Below are 25,023 nucleotides of genomic sequence, written 5' to 3'. Positions count from 1 at the left end.
AAAATAATGTGATTTTTTATTGAAGGAGCTTGGAGCCAATGTTGAAGAAAGATTCCGGGCAGAAGGAAAACACTATGGTCAAACCCTAGCACCTGACTTATTAGATGGTAAATATTTAAAACTAGGGCACGCAGCTTTAACCGGCAACCTAAACTTTTCCTTTAAAAGTAATCTCAGACTTATAAAATCAAGCTAAGAACATTTCCATGGTTCTCCCGATCGGTCGAGGGGTTCGTGAGATATATGATCGAAGTTCGAACATACAAACAAACATACAGAGATTACTACTTTATATATAGAGATACTTAAAAGTTGTATGGTCTAAAAATTTTTTTTCATTTTGTGCTATATTGTAATGTTCAATTCACTTCTCATTAAATTACTTATTACAGAAAAAAACACTAAACTTAATTATTCCTAAAGTATAGAAAACAAAAATGTGCAGAAATTTTCAATAATTCAAGAAAATTTCGAAATTATAAAACGAAAATTCGCAATTTTAGTTTTGAAATAATCATTTGGCAAGATGTAACATTAAACGTTTGAAATTCAGGTTATGTTTATTCTCCGGGAACTTGTCATGGAGATTCTGGAGCACCTCTCATGGTTAATCAAACTAACGGGTTTACCCTTATTGGTTAGTAAATCAGATTTAGAAAGTCGTCTTTATGTTATGATTTTTTATATTGGACGATATAACATATTGAAAAAGTGAACAACGGAAAACAGCCTTTTTTAATGAATTAGTGTTGAGAAATGAGAATTCTGTTATTTTTTTATTTATATTTACAAATGTATTTCCAAATAACAGGGTTACACATTTGCTTCTCATGAAATTGAGAAAGTCCAGTTTTGGATGGTGGAAGAATAGTGCAAGTTTGTGGATTTTGATTCTTGAAATAAGAAACGTCTCAAAAACGATTTAACTTAAGGTTCATATTTTGAGACTATAGGATGAATACTCTCTATATAATGAAATAAGACATTTGTATATATGTTCCCTATATCCAGCCAAAGGGCTCGACCGAATGTGCTGAAATTTTTTGTGGACACTCATGGGTAGCCTGGAGGTGACATTGGATAAAAATCGATTTTTTTTCTTAATTTTTTTCCCCAGGGCAACACTGGCCCTTCAGGTAGTCTTTTTTGAAAATGCAATGTGATGAATAGTTGCTTAGTTTTATATGCAAAAAAATAAATGCAATCGTTTATGTTATGTGAGAAAAAATTATAAACCATATACATTTAGAATTCAAATGTATATGCATATGATATAAGAGGGGAGCAATTTTCCAGGGGGGAGCGATTGCTTCAATTTGGTTATACCTAGATTAGGATTTCAAGCAGAAAAAAATTCTCCTTGAATTTTTCCACTGAATTGTGTGTCATTTGCACAATTCCGCAAAATTCATCTCAGCGCCAAAATGTGGAAATCCCAGCAGAATGAAAAAATTCTCCCTCATCAAACTTTTCTGCAGATTTGCTCTGTACTATGTTTGCAGCAAATATAAAGACCCCATAGTAAATTACGTTGTCCATTGTCCATATAACTAAATGTGTCCATTAGTAAATACGTAAATCATGTATTGCGATTAACCCAATCAATATACCTATATATATAACTCTGTCGTAACCATATTGGATTGCTAAACTAAGTTATATATTTTAGCACATAACTCGTAATTACCCTGTTAAGACCTAATGATAATCTAAACAGAAGAAATATAGCCAATTGATTTAAAGACTTCGCTTTGATAACACTGTTGAGAGTAATTTACGAGCTCGTTGAAAAATATGAGCTGAGATTGTGCCCATTGGTTTGGCATTGATAGAGTTTGAGCTCGTTTCCGGTTGATATCAATCGCTCATGAGGTCTTGCCCGTAGTATTGGCATTGATCGATCATTGCTATTAGTGTCCAGGTTGACAAAGATAGCTAACAAGATTGCGCTCATTGGTAGTGGCGTTGATAGTTCATGGTTCATGGTATTGTAGCCCTGTGTTGACATTGATAGTCAAAAGAATCTGAGTTGTACCTGGATAGATACTTGTTCGAGAAACTGTTATGGAGTAGGGCATTTACTACATGTTTAGACCCAAAAATAAATGTATTTCTAGGCTTGGTAAGCGGGGGGAGGGGAGAGCTAGGTAGCTGTGGAGGAATAAACAACCCTGTTCATATTGTCAGGTAAACATTAATATATATCCCTGGTCATTAGTAAAGGTTTGTTTTTATCAAACTTTGCAATATTGTTGAAATAATAATAAAAATTGAAAATTATCAAAAAATTATAGTAAAGAAAATGGTGGCTCATAACAATTAAACAATAATGAAAATGTAGGATTAAGATGTTTAGTAGTTGGATACTTGGGATTACTGGCTACAAGGTAAACAAACTGTAAATCCCAATAATAGAAATCCCGATAATTTGAAAATCCCAATTAGACAAAGTTTAAAAATAAAACCTAAAATTTCTTTTTGAAAATACTACAGTGAAACCCTTAATAACGAATACATCGAAAGAATTCATCCAATGTCGTATTTTTCACTTTCTGATAATGGAATGTTGCAGATATTTAGTTTTTTAATTAAATGATTATATGGAACTCTTTAAAACTGTTCCCGCATATTCATGGGTATTTATTTATTTTCGCAAATACTTAAATTTACAAAATATAGTATAAAACTCATTGAAAAATTGTCAAGACGACATTTGATAACGTTTTTCGATGTATTCGTTATTAAGGGTTTCACTGTATTTAAAGGGAGTGCTCGCGAAAAGGAAAGGGATCGTTACTAATTTTACTTAGTTGGGTCTAAAAGGAGAAATGATTAAAAACCGAAGAGCGTAGAACTACTATAAATTTTATGGAGGTAAAGTTGTTCTTCGGAGAAAGACATTTTTGACCATGTTCTCCTTCGTGGTACCCGCAACAGTTAAAAGTAAGAGTATTACTGATCGATATCAAATTCAAATCTATCCTGCCCCTATTCATTTTTCATGTACACTCCCTTTAAACGTAACGTAGACAAGACAATACTAAATAAAAAATATAAATATTTGTGTTATTAAAATGAATCATAATCTAATTTATTTCAGGATATATGTTGGGACACTAATTTCCAAGCCAAAGTTAATACAGCTGAAGCAGAGCAAGCTAAAGCAGATGAAGCTAATGCAGAGCAAACTAAAGCAGAGCAATCTAAAGCAGAGCAAGCTAAAGCAGATGAAGCTAATGCAGAGCAAACTAAAGCAGAGCAATCTAAAGCAGAGCAAGCTAAAGCAGAGGAAGCTAAAGCAGTGCAAGCTAAAGCAGAGCTAGCTAAAGCAGAGCAAGCTAAAGCAGAGCAAGCTAAAGCAGAGCAAGCAAAAGCAGAGCAAGCTACAGCAGAGCAAGCTAAAGCAGATCAAGCTAAATCAGAACAAGCTAAAGCAGAGCAAAATAAAGCAGAGCAAACTGAAGCAGAGATATCAGAAGCTGAACAAAATTTAATTGGATTGTAAAAACTTTGTAAATATTGTAATTGTTCTTTATCTTCAATTCAAAAAGAATTTGGACAGATAAAGAGTAAAATCATTTAATATTTTTATTTTATTTTTGAATTTTAATTTTTAAAAATTTTACAAAAAGAGCAGTGAATTTATTCTCTGACTGTTGTATCTGTTTTCTGTTCCTCTCTTGTTCTTTTTACGCACTGTAGTTCCTTGTAGACAAGGGAAAACTGAATTTTCCTGCTTTTGTTTCTCCCTAATATAAAATTATGTATATTGCCCCAGAGCTTCAGCTCTCTTTATATGCAATTTCTTTTTTATACTAATCTTCAATTTGATATCTGTGTGTGTGCTACAAATATTAAATTAAGTAAAATAGAAAGTTACTTTTTGTGTTCCATGCTGCTGTGAAAATTTGGTTTCCAGCACACAAAAAATGTCAAAAAATGCCAAAATTTTCGTTCGCTTTTTTTAAAAAATGTTATGCAAAATCTCGCATTTTTTCGTGAAAATGAAAGCAAAATTTCTTTGAAAATTATTTTGCGATAAAAAAATTCGCGAAAACCATGAGAGTTGTGGCTGCAACAATAAGTTGCGCAAAAATAACTTGTGCAAATATCTGCTCTAAAAGTTTAGCATTAGAAGTTATATAATTATTAATTATTTCTCTTCCTTTCCTTTAATAAATGTTTGATGAAGACATTTCGCGGGCGAACAAAATGCGAATTTTTTGCGAAACCATTTCCCCTTTTTGCTGGAAACGCCATGTAAAATGCTTGCTGATTTCTGATGTAAGGGGGGGGGGCTACCAAAATTTGGTTTTTATATATTTTTTAAAATTTAAATTTAGATTAAATAATAGTTTTTTTCTCGGAAATTAAAAAATGTCTGCTCACTGTTCTGGCACCCCTAATTTTTCCAGGGTCGGGGACATCCCTCAATTATGGGGGGGGGGGCCGGCCCCTCTTTCCCATTCAATCAGTCCTCTCTGAGGCAGGGGCATCGCGTGAAAAAACGATGTGAAAATTGATGATCTTCCCCTTTTAAGCTTTAATTGTATAATTTGAAAAATAAAGCGCGGGCAATTTATCTGCACGTGTAAATAATTAGCACTTCCACTATTTAAATCAGAAACTTTACAAAAACCAAAAACATTTTTCAAGGATGGATTTCGGCGTTCCTGGAATCATCACAAGTGAAAGAGGATCCTGAGCTGAAAACTTTAGAATGGATAAACTTTAATCCTGACTTCTTGATCCGAATATCCACTGTGGAAACTTTTCATTTTAGTCCTTAATCCACTCTTTTTCTCTCTCCTTGGATATCCGTTAATTGTTTTCTCCAATGAGAATATCTCTGTTCTCTCATTGGTTGCCAGCTTTTCTCTGATTGGCTGCTACAGTTTCTCAGATGATTAAATATTAATTTGAATTTTATCGTTTTTCATACACTTTTAAGATAATCTTGCAAGATTATGTTAATCTGGAGATTAAGAAAAAGAGTGGATTAAGCCTTAATCCCGATATCCACCATTCAAAAGTTCCCAGCTCAGTTCACTTTCTCCTTGTGGACTACCATCTGCTCCCTGCTAGGTATCAAGCACAACACCACCACAGCATTCCATCCTTAGTTCAATTGCATGGTGGAGAGATTCCATTAAAGAATTCCCTATGAGCTCACCTGGCTTCAGCTGACTGGTTTGAACACTTGCCATAGGTTCTCCTGGGTTTACACGCTACTCCTAGAGAAGATTCTGCTACCTGCGCCTCAGGAGCTGTGTACGGTTCTGATTTAATCCTTCCTCGTCAATTTTTGAAAGATCAGGATCCTTCTTCAGACAAGTTTAATGAAGATCTACGCAACACAATGATTGGTTTCCGTCCTGTACCAACTCGTCATAATACTCCACCAGCTTCTGATCTCCCAGAGCAAATACCAGTTTTTATTTCAACCTGTCCAATGGTTTTGGTGCGCAAGGTTGGGCACATGCCTCCTTTAGCTCCTCTCTATGAAGAACCCTGCAAGGTTCCCTGAGAACTAATCCAATTACAGTTTAAGTGGAAAATCGTATGTTGTTTGTAGAAAAAAAAAAATAGATTTGATGAAGAAAATAAAAATATATTTAATTTTAATAATTTACTTTTCTTTTGAATAAAGCTTTTATTAACAAAAAATATATTTAATTTTAATAATTTACTTTTTTTTAATAAAGCTTTTATTAACAAAAAAATATATTTAATTTTAATAATGTACTTTTCTTTTGGAATAAAGCTTTTTTTATTTCTTTGAACTTTTATACTGCTTTTTATAGAAGGATTTGTTCATCAAAAAAGTTTGTTGATTATATAGATTATTAGTCAGGAAGGGTGCATCATTTTGATTCTAAAAGGATGTGGTTATTAGTATTACACCCTATACTACCCTACCCTACCCTTTAGAATGACCTTGGGAAAAAGGTTAAAATTGTTTTTACTCAAATAGAAATATTAATTTAGATTTTCTTTTTGTTCCGTGAAGTTTAAGTTCTTGTTTAAGGAATGACTCGACAAAATCAAATTTTATAATTATTGTTTATGCAGACTAATATATTTCAAGGAACCGGTCAAAAAAAACTTCACAAAATTTTTTCAGGCACTACAAATATTCCTAGACTTTTTACCCTTTAGATAAATATTAATTTGACAAAAAAAACATTTTTTTATAATTGCCAATTTTAAAACGGTGCATTAAAAATTTAAAATCTGAATCAGTTGGATTTGGATGGAAAAGATTGAAACTGAATTTATTTCTGATGAAGGATTATTTTGTCCTCGTATTCTTTATCTTCAGGTTAGGTTTTTAAATAACGTTTGACTAATAAGAACAACTCATAATAAACCAAATCGTGCATTTTTTTCTTCATTTTTGGGAAAATTTAATAATTTTACCATCATTGGTTTCCACGACCAAACTAACAAAGTGCATCTAGTGTCTCTTAAAAACAAAAAGTTTTTTTTCAATTGCTCGACTGCCAGGTTAATGAGTGAAATGGGCCTCAGTTCAATAAACAATTGCTGTGTTTCATACACATCAGACTACTTAATGTCTTAACTTGACTTTAAAATCAGTATTTCTATTCCATATATTTTATGAAAAACGCTCTAGATCTAGATTTCAATTCAATTCAACCATTTTGTTTACTCCTTCATCTTTTGTATACCTAATGATTTTTAGACCAAGAAAATGTCAAAAAATGACTTTACAGAGATTTATTTTAAAAAAGGGACAAGCATTTTTTTTTAAAATAGTAAAACTTTTTGTTAAAAATCAGTTGGCACAATTGGTAGAGTGGAATTAATAAAAAAGAAACGATTTTTTTGTCTTGGCTACTGTTAAAGTTTATTTGATATGTCTCTAAAGACTTTTTAATTTCTATTTTAAAACTTGTTCCGGACATTTTTTGCAAATCCTCAACTATTGAATAAAAAAAATCTGCATCGACATTATATCGGTTACAGTGATAACCAGAAAACTCTGGAATAGGAAGTCGACTTTAAGACATAAGATATAACTTTAAAAAGTCCAATGAACGTAAGGCACAGTAATTGTGCAGTGTAAAAAGACCCATTTAACTGATTAAGTGATTTTACATTTTCATTGTGTTAATGTTGTCTTCCTATTTTACAGTTTAGTATTGCGTTAATGTTGTCTTCCTATTTTACAGTTTAGTATTGTGTCAATGTTGTCTTCCTATTTTTTACAGTTTAATATTGTGTTAATGTTGTCTTCCTATTTTACAGTTAAGTATTGTGTTAATGTTGTCTTCCTATTTTACAGTTTTCTGGTAATTTAGAAATAAATGCACTGGGCCTTTTATTAAAGACAAATGTGTTTAAGGGCTCAGTTTCATTTGCCATAATACTTTTGCCATAAATACTTTTGCCATAATTACATTTGCCATAATACATGTGCCATATGCAACACTTGCCATAATTAAAATTAAATTTGGTAAGAATTAACAAATGAAACTGAGCCGTTTTTAAGTTATTAAATAATTCCAATATTTAATATGAATTTATATATTTAGTTCGGTTCTTGGAATAGAGTTGGATCGAGAGAATAAGAAGGATGGAAGCAACATTAAAGATAATATTGAGATTGCGGCTCAAGCATCAAGTAGTATTCTAAAAGAGCACCAACAGAATGTGGCTCAAGCATCAAGCAATATTCTTGAAGAGGACCAACAGAATGTGGCTCAAGCATCAAACAGTACTCTTGAAGAGCACCAACAGAATGCGGCTCAAGCATCAAGCGGAATTCTTAAAGAGCACCAACAGAACATAGCTCAAGCATCAAGCAGTATTCTAGAAGAGCACCAACAGAATACAGCTCAAGCATCAAGCGTTATTCTTGAAGAGCACAAACAGAATACAGCTCAAGCATCAAGCATTATTCTTGAAGAGCACAAACAGAATACGGCTCAAGCATCAAGCATTATTCTTGAAGAGCACCAACAGAATGTGGCTCAAACATCAAGCAGTATTTTTGAAAAGCACAACCAGAACGTGACTCAAGCATCAAGTAGTATTTTTAACAATCATGAGCAGAATGGTATTCAAGAATCAAACAGCTATGTTGAAGAGCGCAGAAATATTCAGAAGTCTAATAATGGTCCTAAGAAAAAGCCAGAGATTTGGGATTCACATGCTGTTCATGATGCGAGTCAACAAGACATAAAACCTGACGTTATTAATGATGTTAATAAACAAAATACTGTTGCTGGGGAAATAAAGCGAACAGACAAAAACAAACATCATGGTGAGAGTGGTTTGCACAGAAGGGAGGCAGATATTGAACCTGATGGAAGAACTTGTTTCTGCTCTAGGGATGAAAACAATCGAGTTCTTTACACAGGTTGGTGTTTCAAAGGTTTTGTTTGCTAGGGACAGCAATATTGCAATATTATATTTATTTTTAGGTCGTCATTGTTGCCGGACAATTCTAGACGGGGTCTGCTGTGAAATTCCACTTTCGATGTTTAAGAGAGGGGTATACAATATACATATATGTTAACACCTTAAATCAATCAAAACATGTCAAGTCAAGTATTATTCTAATTTGTAGATATGAACAGTTCCAAATCCATGGGAAAATTTTATTTTCCATTTTTTTATTTTTATATGTGAGACTTTGAAAACACTACTATAATTTTTCTTAAGTTATTCCCAGATTTTTCCCTAAAAAATTACTATTGTAACATTGTTTGGTAGGAGGACCCAATAATAAGGATGGTGTTAGACTCTCAGATTGCCAAGGTAAACATATTATAATGGGACTATACGCGTAATTTCATGTAACCCTCGATGCAAATATGGCACTTTGTCCGATTTACAACCCTGCACTTGTCGTTTCATCAAGTACAGAGAACTTGCTGGTTATATCTCCCAAATATTGTTCGAATTTCCGTAAATCTGGAGTGTACACCGTGTACACTAGTGTACAGTGTGAACTTAACTAAGCTGACGATACTTTTGTCAATCGGAAATTCAGAATATTTTTAGTTAAAGTGGTTTTTAAAATTTCGAAAGTAAATATATATTTATCATCTTCAAATTTCTAGAAAGTAAAAATTAATATTTTTCAATTTAAAACCGCTTGCTAACGAAGTTTTTAATTTGCCAGCTGTCTTGGAGATTAATCAGATTTCCAAGTCGATTCTTGATCAGTGACAAATTTAAAGAGTTTTGTTGCGATGCAAAACAATCTCTTCAAATAATACTGCATTAGAAAAAGTGTATTTTTGTAACTAATCACAGTCAAAAACCCTAAAATCTTTAAAGTAACAGGTTTATCTCCAGACTCTAACCTTGATTCATAATGTTCTTATTATACAGGGTGAGTAAAAAAAACCGAGATTATCAATGTTTTGGACAAAATTTTCAATATTTTTGTTTGCTTCCAATTTAAGGAATACAAAATTAAAAATATTTTTGGACATGAAAAAACCCGTCTAACCAATTTTTAATAAAAATCCAATTTTTTTAAAAATTAAAAGAGAAATTGTTTTTTTTCTGTTGTTTTCCAAAATTTCATAAAAAAAAAACTAAAAAAATTGAATGAGATAAAAAGTAAAGTAAATTTACCAACTAATTGGATTTTTAAAGTCATAATTCAGATATAATGTATTTTTTGATAACAATTACTGCAGATTTCTAAAATCCGAAGCAAGCACAAGTTTTCAAAATTATGTCCAAAATATCGAAAATCCAGTTCATTTACACAACCATGTATTTATCTGATTTAAGAGAAGGGATGAAAGGGAAAGGATGCGACATGGAAAACTAAAGAAGACAAGGATTTGCCATTTTAAAACAAAATTCACCATTCTTTTTAAGTTTTTGCAATATTTTTACTCTGGATGATATTTCTTCATATTTTTCATGTGGGTATAATCATTGCAATCCCTACAAAGCTGGAATTGTATATCTAAACAATTAAAAAATATTTTAAAAAAGTACTTTTCTTCTGGCTTGAATTTGATCATGGTTAAGAAGAAAAAATATAAAATGGCAATTATGATTGAAGGCAAAATAGAGTATTGGGTAAGTCTAAAATCTCATATTTTTTTGGTTATTTCTTAAACAGTCAAACATAAATTAGTTAATAATTTAATAGCCATAATTTTTGCATTTTTCTTTTCTAATTAGAATTTAATTTTGTTTTTATTTTGTAGGTGAAGAGTTCAAGCATTTGTTCGGAAAAGATCCAGCGGAGCAACAAGAATCTAATGTAGGTTATATTGTTCAATTTATGAATTTAAAGGAAAAGATCCAGCAGAGGAACAAGAATCTAATGTAGGTTATATTGTTCAATTTATGAATTTAAAGGGAAAGATCCAGCAGAGGAACAAGAATCTAATGTAGGTTATATTGTTTAATTTATGAATTTAAAGGGACAGATCCAGCGGAGGAACAAGAATCTAATGTAGGTTATATTGTTCAGTATTTGAATTTTAATGAACTGTATACAGGTTCAATTTAAATTGAGCCATTGGTGCAACTGTAAAAGTAAGGAAAATTGGCAAATCAATATTATTTCAAGATGAAAAAACAACGATTTCTTCCTCATCGCTGTTCAGAAAAAGGTTTAAGGGATTCGTTCTGAAAATAAAGGGCAGTAAATTTTTTTTTGGTCCATCACTTTAAATTACTTTATTAGTCCCTTTTTTGTGAAAAATGATTTGTTATTTAAAATTCTTTTAAAAGATACAGTGAGAATTCAGAAAACTGTGGAATATGAAGACGACAACATAGCACAACTCAAGTATCAAATAATTTTTTAAATCACATATATAATTAAATGTTCTGTTTACACTGCACAATTGTCAATTGCTGTGTCTCATGTTCACAAAGTCAAAAATTCAGTTTGAAAGTCATCTTCTTATTCCAGATTTTTCTGGTTCTTTCTGTAGTCAATACTTTTTTACATTGCAGATTGCAAAATATATGATCATAATCATGCATGTTTATGTTAAAATCCTTTAAATTTAAATTTTATAGAATTTTTAGAAGCATCCTCATGCATTCCAAATTATGGTGTGGCATCATGGCATGAAATACTTTTTATTCCAGACAATGTTGATCTTTTCACTTTGCAAAGCCAATATTTTCTTCAGGGAGTAGTAGCAGGGAAGAGATTAATGGAAATAGAATTTGAGTCACACCAACCAGATCCTCAAACTGGGGCTAAGATTGTGTACTCATCTGATTCTCAAAACGGCGCCAAAATCTCAAAAGATGGCGACAAGACAGTTTTTACAGCAGATGGAAAGACTAGCGCTGGCATTGTAATGAATGTTGGGAAAGTTGAAACAACAAACAATATTTATAATACAATAATTGTTTAAACTATGTTAAACTTTTTAGATCAACTAATAAACACCATTTAGATCTCATTCTCATGTAAACTGAAAGTATTCATTAAGTGTTTAAATATTTTCCTTATTGATTAAAAACAATTTGATTGGAGCAATTACAAATCTGACAATTATATATCTTTATCAATTAGAATTAAAGAAAATTAAACATTATATTTTCAATTTTCTTTTGTGTTTTATTTTAAGCTGAACCATCATACATTATTATTTTGTATTTTGTGTTTGAAAATAAATACTAAAATACCCATGGGATTCAATTTTAAAATCATTATATAAAATCTCTACATTTGTACATTTTTACATTGATTTTTTACATTTTTACATTTTTACATTTTTTTTGGGAAACATTGCATGGGTCTCGTCTAGCTACAGGGTTACTCTCAAAGGATGAGACTTCAGAGATGACTGTATGGAATTTACATGACTCCCTGGAACTAAAAACTTTGTTCTTTGTTTTGCAAATCAATTAAGTAGCCATTTAAAGATCACTTTCAAGGCAGACACTTCATTTTAACTTAAAATCGTCATGTTGAAAGAGTTTTAAATCGTCTTTCTACAGTCTCATCGTTGTCAAGATCTTCAAATTCTCATTGGAGACGATTTATCTTGAAAGAACCCTTTTCATTGGACACCCACGGATTTTCATCAATAAAAAGGGGGAGAGCAGATGTAATGTTTAACAGTCTCCAATGATAATCAGATAATTCAATTTAAACCTCGTATTTCTGATGAAAATATGGGGTCTCTGGCCTCTGCACCCAATAATTGCGAAATAACGTTCTTAGAACGTTAAATAACGGTCCTTTTATGACTCATTAACGTTAATTAAAGTCACAATAATTTTACTTTCCTAGTAATGCACAAACATACCTGCACATTAACGAAAAATGTAACGTTAATTAACGTAAAGTAACATATATTTAACGTTATTTCCTGTAAATTTTAAGGGATATTTAAGTTCTTAAACCAAAATGTTAAGAACTTGATGACTCTAATTTTTCATGCATATTGTTCCTTCATATCCATACAACTAATTCCACAACTATCTTAAATCCATGGATTTAATAAAACTTAAATCCATATTCATATCAATTAATTTCAATCCAATTCAATCCAGTATTCTTCTACACAAAATCACACCATTGTCAACATCCTTACATTTTTTTTTCTGTAACATCAACAATTATGTATTCAAAATCTGCTATCCCTCCCCACTAACCCGAAAACCTAAAAATACTAACGCCTCTGTAGGTATACATACAATCAGGTATATTTACGTAAAAATTTGTTTGCTTAACTTTCTGGTGAAGAACGTACGTATTTACGTATTTTTCCGTATTAATCCTACCTAGCGTTTTTTTTTAAATGCTTAGGGTTTCCAGAAATATATTTATACGAATAATTAGATTTACTTTTTATAAAGTATTTTTTTTAAAGTTTTTAGTTTTTTAGTTTACGTATTTTTACGTATTATTTCGTTTTTTTCTTTAAAAAATGTATTTCTTTGGTAAGTTTAAAAGTTTGATGCAAACCTAAAAATATGTATATTTTCGTAAATTTCATACCAAATGATTTTTCCAAGTTTTTAGGTTTTTATTGTAATTATTTTTACGTACTTTAACGTTTTTTTCTGTTTTTTCTTGACTTAAAAATTGTATTTTTTTAGAGTTTAAAGTTTGATGAAAATCTAATGATTCATATATTTTCGCGAAATTTAAACCAAATACTTTTTCAAAATTTAAAGGTTTTTTACTTAAAAATTGTATTCGTTTTTATCGTTTAAAAGTTTGATGCTGCAAACCTATGCGTATATTTTCGTAAATTTCATACTAAAAGTAATTTTTCTAAATGTAATATATTTACAAAACCTCAACTGCACAAAATGCTTTTGAAGTTAGAATTTAATAATTTTTTATGATTTATGATTATTTTAGTAAATATACAATGTTTAAAATTTCTATTGTTTTAGAGTAAATTGATTTTTTTTATTAGAATCAATATGTCAGTAAATTCTCAATTTTTTGATGAATAGAAGTTACACTTTAACAGTTTATGTATAAATATTGATTTAAAGATGGATACAGATGAAGGAAAGATTATGGTGTAAATTTGTGTAGAAGAATATTGGATTGGATTGAAATTAATTGATATGAATATGGATGTAAGAAATTTGTGGAATTAGTTATATGGATATGAAGGAACAATGTGCATGGTGCATGCATAATTATAGTCATCACTCATTACCTTCTCAACATTTTGGTGTTAAAACTTGAATACGCCTTAAAAATACGTATTTTTACGCATAGGAAACCCTAAAAATTCCTGATTCATTAGATTTTTTAGGTTTTTTTTACACACTTACCATTATACCTGTTACTAGAATGCCAAAGTGAAACTTCTATTTATCAAATGATCGAGAATTTAATGACATTAATTCTAATGAAAACATCATATTACTCCAAATTATAGAAATTTTAAACATTGAATTTACCACAATGTCTGCATTAAATAAATTTCTTATGTATCAATGCCTTTGAAACACATCAAGTATTTTTAGATTATCACTTAAAAATGCATTTTTGTGCAGTTGATGTTTCGTGAATATTTAGTCCTGCTTTGTGTAATGTATAACGTCATTCTGAATAGTTCTGTTACGTAAAAGTAACGTTACTTACATAACGTTATTTAACGTTTCAAAATGACGTTTCTTAACATTACACAACTTTATCTAACAATACTAAATAACGTTGTTTAACAGAATTAAAGTTACATTTAAAGATCGAGTACGTTCACGGTTCTTTAACGTTGCTAATGTTATGTAACAGTTAGGGGACTTTACTATGACGTTATAATTTAACGCTAGTAACGCTACCTGTTTTATTACATATATATAAGTTTGAAAAAAAGGAAATCTATTAAAAGACAATTTTTGTTTTAATGCAACTAGTTTCTTAAACCTATTCAGGCTGACGTCTCATTCACGCAAAATAGTCTGGCTGGGGAGGGGGTCCCAAGGATTAAGTTCAAAATTATATTATTTAGAAAATTTGCAAACATTTTTTTAACTGAATGTGCATTCAAGAAAACTAAAAATTTGCAAATTCTCTTTAAGGGTGTCTGTGCAAAAATGTATGCAAAATTTCATCCTAAAATTTTGCAATTTAATTCCTTTTGTTAAATGATTTCTTATAATATTTGAAAAATATCTTTTAAATTCTTTAGATCCTTATCATTAACCTACATTTGACCAATGCAGAAATGAAGACGACTTCGAAAGCAACAAATGCCGCAGACTTTTTGATTTCCATACTCTTAGTCTTGTAGATAAATTCTTGCCTGTTGGAGATTGAGATCACAAAACGAACAAGCATATCTTTGTTTGATTCACGTCCAAAGAAGAGGAATCTGACGAAAATGGAGTCGTTTGATAATAACTCCAAGTTATCAAAGCCTCCTCTTGACGAAAAAGATGGAGAAACCGAAACATCTCGACTCCTTTCTCAGTCTGCATCGGAACTTGCCAAGTCTATCGATGATACCTCGGTCAATAAAATCAACGGAAGCAATGAAAACCTTGCAAGCAATGGCCAGCCACCCTCCGATTCCTCCACTCCATTGTACTCCATCGAGAATTCGACTCCGGTCCATTCCCTTCCCAACTCCCGTTTGTCGTCTCTCCCGAATTCTCCTTCCCGGGTCAACCAATCTTTATCCCAATCTCCGACTCCGACAACCTCAGAGTTTGAGGACGCTAAGAGTGAGGTTTTCTCCGACTGCAGTAAAGAAGTGGCGACAGTGAGCTCCCAAGTTCCAGAAAATATGTTGAAACATCGTAGATTTTCCAAGACTAAAGCTGAAACCCATTCACGCAGCCATTCCCGCCGGGTGTCTGATTTCTCCGATCTTGACTTGCCCCCCCTGGAACCCCTTTTCGGGCCTCATCTCTACTACCACCCTGAAGAGGGAGGCACCCCTGACGAAAACGACCTGTTCCCCTCCACGCCCCTGGACGAAGACCAACTCCCCCACGCTGACCGTAAGCTGAAGGAACAGCTGGGGAACGTAGTTATCAATACTATTCATGAAGAGGAATTGCCGGAAGAAATCGGTTGGTTGGATCCAAGATGGTTAGATCCTCGGCCTCTCATGTACAATGCAGCAGAGCAAGCAGAAGAGTTTGCTATCAATGTTTGGCACAAATTCCAATCGTGGAATGTTGTAGGATTTTATAATCTGCCCCAGTGGCTCCAAGACAATGATTTCCTGAGAAAGGGGCACAGGCCCCCTCTTCCTAGCTTCAGAGAATGCTTCAAGTCAATATTTCGCATTCACACTGAAACCGGAAATATTTGGACTCATCTTCTTGGTGTAGTAGCTTTCTTTGGCCTCGCATTGTACTTCATGATGAGGCCGTCCACGGAAATAGAGGTTCAAGAGAAATTTGTATTTATGAGCTTTTTTGCCGGAGCAATTGTATGCATGGGTCTATCCTTTACATACCATACGGTCTGCTGCCATCAAAACAAGTTTATCGGAAAACTCTTTGCCAAGTTTGATTATTGTGGGATTGCATTTCTGACTGTTGGTAGCTTTGTGCCCTGGCTATACTACAGTTTCTACTGTAGTTACACTCCCAAAGTAGTTTACTGCTGTATTGTAGTCCTGCTCGGACTGCTAGCGGTCATTGTGAGTCTGTGGGACAAGTTTGGGACACCTAGATACCGTCCGTTTAGAGCCGGGGTCTTCATCACATTCGGGCTCTCTGGGATAGCCCCCGCGACACACTACTCGATCATCAACGGGTGGGAGAAATCTATCAACGAGGCGGCGCTTGGCTGGTTAATTCTAATGGGTGCTCTCTACATATCCGGAGCCCTTCTGTACGCATTTAGAATCCCTGAACGGTTTTTCCCGGGAAAAGTAGACATCTTATTCCACTCACACCAGCTTTTCCACTGCTTTGTTATCGCGGGAGCGTTTGTGCACTATCATGGCATTTCGAACATGGCCCTCTACAGATTACAGATTGGAGAGTGCCCCCACCCAGCTGTAGATTTTTCGGAGTATAACTCCTTCTAGTCTGTGACCAAACGTTGCTGCGGAGTGAAAAGTGATATTCCTTGGGTTGGTTAAATCATTAAAGGGACTGTAAGGAAAATTTAAGTGACCCTGCATGCAAAGATGGCAATGGCCGATTCTCAACGGTTCCCTTGTAAGTTTTGCCGATCAAGTGTAAAAATGATCTTTTCTATTGTGTTTTTTTTTTACAAAATTGACTCGCGCATTTCCATTGCGAGTCACTTTTGTAAAAGAATTAATCCCTATTAAACAAAGAAAAACGACATTATCTATTAGATAATTGATTAAATAAAGGTTTCAAAGATACCGTTGTGAATCGGACATTGCCATCTTTGCATGGAGGGTGACTCAAAATCATGCCTACAGTCCCTTTAATGCCGATAAATTAGATAAACAAGATTCATGATTTTTGTTCGCTAATTGCATCAAAACAAAATCTATCAAACTTTCTACAGAGGTATATACGACAAGCCTCAGATTATTCAGTAAATAAAAACATTACAAGAAATGATTTACAGAATAAATTTTGCATTTTTCACAAACAGCATAGAATTCAAACTGAAAGCTGGGAAGATTTAATCGGAGGAAATTAGTAAATCGTAAAAATTAAACTTCAAACTACTTTTAAAAGATCTGGTAAGTTTTACTCATTAGGACTTGAAACTGATTCTTTCTGTTTAAAAGTTTCAAGCTTAGGGGTATTGAATGATAGCTTGATGAAATAGTTTTACTATATATATTTTATATTTTACAGAAGTGTATATTTTTCTCCAATATATGGCATTCGGTTTACTTTTTGCCAAGAATATTTTTTGTGAGAGAGGGGGGGGGGGCATAAATTTATTAATTTATGTTGTTCATTTCTAGATTTTGAAAAGGTTTGTGGTTAAAATATACACTTTAAATCTGTGAAAATGTTGAAAGTTGATTTTACATAAGCCCAAATAATTTTCATTTTCAAATCTTTTCTGAAATATTACTGCATATACACTAAAAAATTTTCATTTAACACTTAAAAAATTTAAACATGTGTGATGTTAAAAAGTGTCTATTTAGTGCATTTAAGAAATGTCACGTTCCCTCCTAAATTCAGTATTAAATGAGCATTATTGTTGTCAGAAAAAAAACTGCGAGGCATGTTGTTGAAAAAAATTCTAAATATTTGTCATTTAAAATCTTGCCAGGTTATAGATTCAAATTTAACGATTTAACCCTGAGATGTGTTATTGTGCGCCCACCCTTTAAATATAATTGGCTATATTCGTAGAATGTCATTTTATTAAATATATTGGTGTGTATTGTCATTCCCCTCCTCAAATAATAACTAGCCCAGTATGTTAAATGTTATTGTTTTGTTACAATCAGAAAGAAAATTATGGGAATAATTTATATAAATAATTTTTAAAAAAAGTTTATGGAATCTATTTGTACGAAACTGTTCCTTAAAGGGACTGTAAGCTTAATTTCAAGTAATCCTCCATGCAAAGATGGGAATCCCAATTTTTAGAGCTTTGTCTGATAGTGTTTGAATTAAATATACATTTTTTTCTTTCTTTTAACTGTTGTATGTTCATTTGTGGGTTCCTTGGAATAAGTGACTTGCGCTTTTTTTTGCTTACACGATTTTCCGTGTTGGGAAAACGATGTTATCTTCAACATTTGTGGTCGGATTAAGGTTTCAAGGGTACCGTTGTAAATCAGACAATGCCAACTTTGCATAGAGGGGCATTTAAGATTAGGATTAAGCTCACAGTTCCTTTCACTTTAAAATTTGATATTTTTATTATTTGTATGTTTAGTTTCTCGTTTTTAAATCCCAAATAATGCTATCCATAAAATATGTATAAATTATATTTTAGATAAATTTAAGTTTTAAAAATGGCAATGAAAGTTCTGGTCGGTTGTAAGAGGGTTATCGACTACGCAGTCAAAATCAGGTGAAAAAATATTAAGATTCGGACTTAAAAACTCCGCTCTGTGGGTCCGGATTTATTAATTTTAGGTCCTTGGATTTGGATTTTATATATTAGCTCTGCTTATCCGGATCAATAGTTTTTAGCTCCTTAGATCCGGATTCAATAATTCAGTTCTGTAAATCCGGACAAAATTTTTAGCTACATGGGTCCGGATGCACACTTTTTTAGTTTTTACGTAATTATACTGGCTACTTACAAAATACGATATTTATTTTACTATCAGATTAGGGTTTTAAGGGGACCGTTTTTAATCGGGTATTGTCATCTTCGAATGGAGGGCATTTGAAATTACGCTTACAGTCCCTTTAAATATAATATTTATTATTTAGGGTTCGTCCTGACAAACTTGGAGTTGTGACGGATGGTGTGAAGCACAGCATGAACCCCTTCGACGAGATTGCAGTGGAGGAGGCGGTAAGCATTAGCTATCAGGGATTTTCCCAAAAATCATCCCCCTTTGAATTTTTTTGTTCCCTAGAAGAATATTAGGTGTTTAGACGTTGTACCTGGGGAAATAATAATTTTCATGGATAAACTGATACATTTTTGGGTAAAAAGTATCAAAAAGAATGAATAAACTTCATGTATATCATCATCTTTTATTTTTTTTCTGCACAATTCATTAAAAATAATCTTCTTTCGGAAAAATTTACACCCCAGCAAACATTAACTAATTATTGTCTGAATGTTCAGAAAACAAAAACTGAAATTAATTGTTTTAAAATTGTCGAGTTTGAACAGATTTCGAGCATAATTATTGTCTGAATGTTCAGAAAACAAAAACTGAAATTAATTGTTTTAAAATTGTCGAGTTTGAACAGATTTCGAGCATAATTATTGTCTGAATGTTCAGAAAACAAAAACTGAAATTAATTGTTTTAAAATTGTCGANTATGAAACCCCCCTATATTCCAAAATCTTCCATTCCCTGCTGAAAAATCCCTCCCCCCCCCGCACCACTACCTCTAAGATTCTACCTTAAAGGGACTGTAAGCGTAATTTCAAGTGACCCAATATTACAATTAAAGATGGCATTGTCCGAAACAAAACTGTACCCTATTCAAAAGTTTTAAAAATTAAACATATGGATTTCTATTTCATACTTGATCAGAAAATACTTTCAAGGGTACCGTTGTGAATTTTGCATTGCCATCTTTGCATAGAGGATCACTTGAAATACGTTGACAGTCCCTTTAATATCTAGGTAAGGATGAAGGAGAAGAAGCTGGTTAAGGAGATTATTGTTGTCAGCTGTGGACCCACTCAGAGCCAGGTAAATTCAATAATTGATTGATTGATTGATTGATACATTTACTTTTTCCTTGTTCAATTGGTTCATTGCATTGATTGATTCAATAATTCGTTAAATGGTTAATACATGTCAGGGTCAATCTTTTTCAGTCAGCCACCCCATGCAAGTCAATGTTTAGCCTCAAAATACCTTCAAGAAGTCAAAGGAGACATTTTTGATAAAAATGGTCCAGCAAAGTTTAAAAAATCCAAGACATTCTTTGACTCGCATGATTTTCACAATCCAGCCGAGTTATTAATAAATGGTTGATTGATTGATTGATTGGTGGATTGAATGATTCATTTCTTCGGCCCTTTTTCTTTTAATAATTGATTGATTAATTAATTTATTGATGCCAGTACATATTTGATTTCATTGATATTTTTATTTTTAAGCATTTGGAGTTCCATTAACAATATAAAAACATCGGTAAAATCAACAACATTTATTGCATACGAATTTAAATTATCACAGAGGATCTATTTTAAGCACAAATCCTTCCAAACTTTCTTATAGTCAATGACTATTAGTCATCTCACCATTTTTCTTTAGGAAACTATTAGAACTGCGCTGGCCATGGGAGCAGATCGTGGAATCCATATTGAAGTCCCAGATGCTCAGATGGCACTTCTGCAACCTCTTCATGTTAGTGTTCATTTATTCATCCTCATTTATTCATCCCATTCATTCATCCTCATTCATTTATTCGTCCCATTCATTCATCCTTTTTTTCATTCTCATTTTCTCAATGATTCAGGCCACATTGAAGTTAAGTTAAAGCTACACTTCTGTAACTTGCTTATTTAGGTTTGTATTCATCCTCATTCATTCATTGATTTCATCCTCATTCATCCATTGATTTCATCCTCATTCATCCATCCATTGATTTCATCCTCATTCATCCATTGATTTCATCCTCATTCATCCATTGATTTCATCCTCATTCATCCATTGATTTCATCCTCATTCATCCATCTTTTCATTCCTTTTCAATACTCATTTGCTCCTTTCAAACTTTTAAATGTGATTTTGCAGAATTGTTAAGAATATTTGGTTGCAAATTTGAGTTTGAGGCGAACTGCGTAGTTGTCAAAAAGCTTTGAATAATATAAATTTTTTTTATTAGATTGATTTTTCGAAAATTCTATATGACTATGATTGACTATTTATGACGAAATGTAAAATATTACTGTATTTGCAACGAAAAGTTTAAAAATTATCAAAAAAAATGAAATAATTGGGAATTATAAATAATTTTTATTTCTTCAAAACTTTTCGGAAATTATTTTGCCTTCTCAAAAACAGTGCTTAGGATCCATTCAATTTTGATGTGGATCCTGGATCCTGCTGGAAGAAAATGAATCCGGATCCGGGTCATGAACATTTCTTTTAGATTTACTGAATTTGTTTTAACAAAACATAAATGTCAAATAATTTTTATTCTTTTTTTGGTTATTTGTAATGTACGCTAAAACTTGATGAACCATTCAGAGTTCAGGAAACTTTTAGATTCTCTCTTTTTACAACAGTTCAGGTTTGGGATTTGAGAGTAAAAAAGTTTTTTTTTGCAGTTTTTGGTTGATATTCTGCCTCGTGGATCCGGATATTTTGCGGATTCGGATCCAGATCCTAATCACTGCTTAATAATACAAACTGTGTTTCTAGGTGAGTAAGATCCTGGCAGCTCTTGTTAAAAAAGAATCAGCTGATCTTGTTCTCCTTGGTAAACAAGCTATTGATGATGACAGCAATCAAACAGCACAGATGACAGCCGCCCTTCTAGACTGCGCACAGGTATTTAAGGAGCCGGCCAGGGGGGGGGGGGTAGTAACGTTTTCACAGGGGTGTGTTCTTGAAAAATTCCTTATAAAAGTAACTATTATTAGAAGTGCGTTTTTTTCGCTGAATTGGGAGAAATAATAATAGTTTTATTGGAAAACAAAAAAAAAATGGGGTAAAAAGTAAAAAAAGATGAGAATTTGCGTTGGATGTCCAATTTTTCATTGTTTTCCCTCCTTGATCTTCAAAAATCATTTTAAAGTTCTTAAACAATAAACATTTAACACCCCTGAATTGTGTTTTATTAAGTTTCTTTAAGACCATTAAGAAAAATATTATTACAAAAAATATTCAACAATCTTTATGTTATTATATAATTGTATTGTACTGCTTACTGTCTAATCAGGGGTGTTTGGGGAGAATGGTTGGAGGGGGGATAATTTATTAATAGTTCTTTTTTAGGTGTTTGTGTATGAATAATTAACATTAACATTAACATTAGCAAGTATTAAGTAATTAGTGTTATGTATTACATAATTAGGGAGTGTTTGCCTCCAAAGTGAATGTGAATGGAGATACTCTCGAGGTTGAGAGAGAAGTAGATGGAGGGCTGGAGACTATTAAGGTAAATATTGGAGGTTAAGATAAGTGGATGGAGGTTTGGAGATTATTAAGGTAAATATTGGAGGTTAAGATAAGTGAATGGAGGTTTGGAGATTATTAAGGTAAATATTGGAGGTTGAGATAAGTGGATGGAGGTTTGGAGATTATTAAGGTAAATATTGGAGGTTAAGATAAGAAGATGGAGGTTTGGAAATTATTAAGGTAAATATTGGAGGTTAAGATAAGTGGATGGAGGTTTGGAGATTATTTAGGTAAATATTGGAGGTTAAGAGAAGTGGATGGAGCTCTTAATTGCAGTTAATGTAATTTCAAAGCATTTTTGTAAAAAATTAACATTTCCTGATTGCAACTTTCGTATAATTTCCTTGTGTCACTTTCAAAATGTCGCAGAATGAAAATGAATTTGGAAAATGTATTTTTTTCTCTTTTTTCTCAATAACGACTGTAAGTGAAGGGACTGTTTACTGAATTTGAAGTGACCTTCCATTTACAAAGCGGCATGCCCAATTCACAACTTTACCCTTCAAACATTCGTATGAACAAAATGAAGATATCCTTCAATCTAAACCAACTATTTTAAAGTTGTAGTTTCTGTATAAATGTTAATTGCGGATATTTGCAATATAAATATGAATAAAAAGAAAATTTAGCACTTTATTTTTATAGAAAAATGACAAGTTTTATCGATGTTGCCTAGGTTAATGTTATAAGGGTACGGTTGTGAATCGGGCATACCATACTAATGAATTAATTAAAAAGTTAATTATAAATGATAAATATTTAAAACTAATATTTGTGTTATTTTCTAGATAAAACTACCATGTGTTCTCTCAGCGGACCTCCGACTAAATGAACCCAGATACGCAACACTTCCCAATATTATGAAGGAAACAGTCGCATTTTCAAACAATTTTATTTTTCAAATTTTTTAATTTTTATAAATATTCAAAAATTATTTTCAGAATTGCACTGTCAGTATTCCCATTATTTTATATTTTAACTAGCTGAAGGGCCCGGCGTTTCCTTTGAAAAAAAAAATTTATTTTGAAAAAAATGAAAATAAAAATTTCGAAAAAAATAAAACACCCCTCGACCACCCATGAGTGTCCACAACAAATTTCAGCCCTATCGGTCCAGCCGTTTGGCCGGCTATATATATATTTACGAATGTCTTTTTTTATTGTATAGATTTCTCACGCCTGTGCCACTTCGCCCCCACATGAGAATGCTGAGTGGGGAAAATGAGTTTTCACCATAAACCTCTTATTAAAGTCAAAGAAGGCTCGGCCGCTCACGTTGTTTTGGGGGATAATTGTGTAAGTCGTAATAATGTTGCTTTAAAGTTTTAAAATCCGACGGAAAACTTTATACTTTGTACTTTATACACGAACCAGAGATGAAACAAGTACTCTGGCGTGCTTCCGACGCCCTAGAATCTTAGATTAACGGTTGAGACGACTGTACGGAGATTATACTGTCTGTTTCCATTATCCTTATATTCACGGTCATGTAACTAACTGTAAACTTGTTTCTTGCCAAATTATCAAATAAGCCATTAGAAGACGATATTCAAGGAAGAAGACTTAATATAACCTTGGATTGTTCTATTTAATGCGTTTCAGGTCGTCTTTATTCATCCTTTGTTAGTAATCCTGAAGTGAACATGAGTTTATTGATATTTTGAGTCTTACAATTATTGAAAGCAAGATATGTTTGATGTTTACAGGCTAAAAAGAAGAAGATTGACAAAATTTCTGCCGCAGATTTAGGAGTAGACCTGGGAGCCAGAATAGAGGTATGGGGACCGGGGAAGGGGAATGCCTTTCAACATTTTTTTTAACGGGAAAGTTATAAAAAACACGTCAAAGAGCTATTTTCTAATGATAAGTCTACCAGTTAAAATATTTGACTAGATTGGATTATATTTAACAACCACTTGGTCTCATTTTCATATTGATATATTTTGAAAAAGATTTGGTTCTTGTTCTGAATTGAATTAAAGGGACTGTAAGCGTAGTTTAAAGTAGTTCTCCATGCTAGGATGCTAATGCCAGATTCACAACGGGCATTGCCATCTTTGCATGGAGGAGAATCACGCTTACAGTCCCTTTCAGTTGATTAATTAGATTGTATCTGTGCTTGACCCTCCTGTGCGCGAGGCTGGTCAAACTGTAGCTGATGTTCCCGAGCTTCTTAGTAAACTTAAAGACAAAGGATTCTCCAGTTAAACTCAAGAGAAGGGATTCTAAAAACTCAGGAATTTTAATCGATAATTATTTGCGTAGTAAAAAATCTTCTTTTTCGCTAAAATATTGTTTTTTTCTTTTTGATTTTTGAAAATGGGCATCATTGGGCAAAATATGTGATATACGGGATCAAAAACTGTCTTATAAAAGGAAAGGAAAATATTTTGCAATACAATTATTTGGCTCGGGGGGGGGGGAGAGAGTTTCCAAACACTTGTTTCTTTACATATAAATCATAGAATTTTAATCATTAAAATTGGTGACTAGTGAAGGTTATGGTGACTGTCGACTCTACACTGGATAACAATCTTGAATCTTGTAAAACGTTGATTTTTAAGTTTGTTTTAACAAAACAAAATTTTAATTGTATATTTTTTGAATTAACAAACTATGAAACTAAATATTTTATCATTATTCAAGAAAACTTTATAAAAACCTAACATTTAAAGGCAAGCATAGAATAAGTAATAAATATTGTTAGGGTATTAATAATTATGTATTTGATTAATAATAAAATGAATCTTCTCTACTAGTTGATTTATCCTTTGTTATCTAGGTGACAGAAATAAATATATATAAATTAAATAAATTTATTTTTAAATACTTGTAATATGCTCAAA

At 32.3% G+C, this 25,023-nt stretch overlaps 4 protein-coding genes across 9 annotated transcripts; all 4 read left to right on the top strand.

Moving 5' to 3' along the window:
- On the top strand, positions 1-3,891 carry LOC111701397 (sperm acrosomal protein FSA-ACR.1). Of its 2 annotated transcripts, XM_023472674.1 has the most exons (6): positions 1-107; positions 554-637; positions 2,118-2,187; positions 2,342-2,387; positions 3,101-3,167; positions 3,228-3,891. In XM_023472674.1, the coding sequence occupies exons 2-6, from the start codon at positions 604-606 to the stop codon at positions 3,503-3,505; spliced, it is 495 nt and encodes a 164-aa protein (XP_023328442.1). In that variant the 5' UTR covers positions 1-107; positions 554-603; the 3' UTR covers positions 3,506-3,891. The 2 variants fall into 2 exon arrangements, with proteins under 2 accessions (XP_023328442.1, XP_023328441.1); XM_023472673.1 differs by having other exon boundaries at positions 3,101-3,891.
- A 2,357-nt stretch (positions 3,892-6,248) lies between these two features.
- Positions 6,249-11,426, top strand: LOC111701395 (uncharacterized). Its single transcript, XM_023472670.1, has 8 exons — positions 6,249-6,322; positions 7,560-8,386; positions 8,451-8,521; positions 8,743-8,787; positions 9,778-9,827; positions 10,058-10,074; positions 10,206-10,261; positions 11,148-11,426. The coding sequence occupies exons 1-8, from the start codon at positions 6,285-6,287 to the stop codon at positions 11,376-11,378; spliced, it is 1,335 nt and encodes a 444-aa protein (XP_023328438.1). The 5' UTR covers positions 6,249-6,284; the 3' UTR covers positions 11,379-11,426.
- A 3,290-nt stretch (positions 11,427-14,716) lies between these two features.
- Positions 14,717-18,226, top strand: LOC111701388 (adiponectin receptor protein). Of its 4 annotated transcripts, none has more exons than XR_002765188.1 (2): positions 14,717-16,551; positions 16,877-18,226. XR_002765188.1 is itself a non-coding variant. In XM_023472657.1 (2 exons), exon 1 carries the CDS (start codon positions 14,823-14,825, stop codon positions 16,485-16,487), a length of 1,665 nt encoding a protein of 554 aa, XP_023328425.1. In that variant the 5' UTR covers positions 14,717-14,822; the 3' UTR covers positions 16,488-16,532; positions 16,877-18,226. The 4 variants fall into 4 exon arrangements, 1 of the variants encoding a protein (XP_023328425.1); XR_002765189.1 differs by having other exon boundaries at positions 14,717-16,556; XR_002765187.1 differs by having other exon boundaries at positions 14,717-16,556; positions 16,854-18,226.
- LOC111701392 (electron transfer flavoprotein subunit beta) lies at positions 16,933-24,932 on the top strand. 2 transcript variants are annotated; one of them, XM_023472667.1, is made up of 11 exons: positions 16,933-16,944; positions 18,347-18,424; positions 18,793-18,877; positions 19,668-19,736; positions 20,307-20,399; positions 21,420-21,548; positions 22,075-22,158; positions 22,967-23,044; positions 23,884-23,952; positions 24,284-24,414; positions 24,676-24,932. In XM_023472667.1, exons 2-10 carry the CDS (start codon positions 18,366-18,368, stop codon positions 24,383-24,385), a joined length of 768 nt encoding a protein of 255 aa, XP_023328435.1. In that variant the 5' UTR covers positions 16,933-16,944; positions 18,347-18,365; the 3' UTR covers positions 24,386-24,414; positions 24,676-24,932. The 2 variants fall into 2 exon arrangements, with proteins under 2 accessions (XP_023328435.1, XP_023328434.1); XM_023472666.1 differs by having other exon boundaries at positions 24,671-24,932.
- Positions 24,933-25,023: the final 91 nt, after the last annotated feature.

This window comes from Eurytemora carolleeae, unplaced genomic scaffold, assembly GCF_000591075.1.
Source record: "Eurytemora carolleeae unplaced genomic scaffold, Eaff_2.0 scaffold154, whole genome shotgun sequence".
NCBI lineage: Eukaryota > Metazoa > Arthropoda > Copepoda > Calanoida > Temoridae > Eurytemora > Eurytemora carolleeae.
This window is presented reverse-complemented; position numbering and strand designations above follow the sequence as displayed.

What these genes read in the sequence shown, in the direction of transcription:
- LOC111701397 (XM_023472673.1), top strand. Translation starts at nt 604, where the DNA reads ATGGTTAATCAAACTAACGGGTTTACCCTTATTG. An exon ending in TAACGGGTTTACCCTTATTG is followed by an intron (nt 638 to 2,117) that starts GTTAGTAAATCA and finishes ATGTATTTCTAG; the next exon opens with GCTTGGTAAGCGGGGGGAGG. An exon ending in TTGGGATTACTGGCTACAAG is followed by an intron (nt 2,388 to 3,100) that starts GTAAACAAACTG and finishes AATTTATTTCAG; the next exon opens with GATATATGTTGGGACACTAA.
- LOC111701392 (XM_023472667.1), top strand. Translation starts at nt 18,366, where the DNA reads ATGGCAATGAAAGTTCTGGTCGGTTGTAAGAGGGTTATCGACTACGCA. An exon ending in GTGGACCCACTCAGAGCCAG is followed by an intron (nt 19,737 to 20,306) that starts GTAAATTCAATA and finishes ATTTTTCTTTAG; the next exon opens with GAAACTATTAGAACTGCGCT. An exon ending in CACTTCTGCAACCTCTTCAT is followed by an intron (nt 20,400 to 21,419) that starts GTTAGTGTTCAT and finishes CTGTGTTTCTAG; the next exon opens with GTGAGTAAGATCCTGGCAGC.
- LOC111701395 (XM_023472670.1), top strand. Translation starts at nt 6,285, where the DNA reads ATGAAGGATTATTTTGTCCTCGTATTCTTTATCTTCAG. An exon ending in TTTCGATGTTTAAGAGAGGG is followed by an intron (nt 8,522 to 8,742) that starts GTATACAATATA and finishes ATTGTTTGGTAG; the next exon opens with GAGGACCCAATAATAAGGAT. An exon ending in CGGAGCAACAAGAATCTAAT is followed by an intron (nt 10,262 to 11,147) that starts GTAGGTTATATT and finishes TATTTTCTTCAG; the next exon opens with GGAGTAGTAGCAGGGAAGAG.
- LOC111701388 (XM_023472657.1), top strand. Translation starts at nt 14,823, where the DNA reads ATGGAGTCGTTTGATAATAACTCCAAGTTATCAAAGCCTCCTCTTGAC.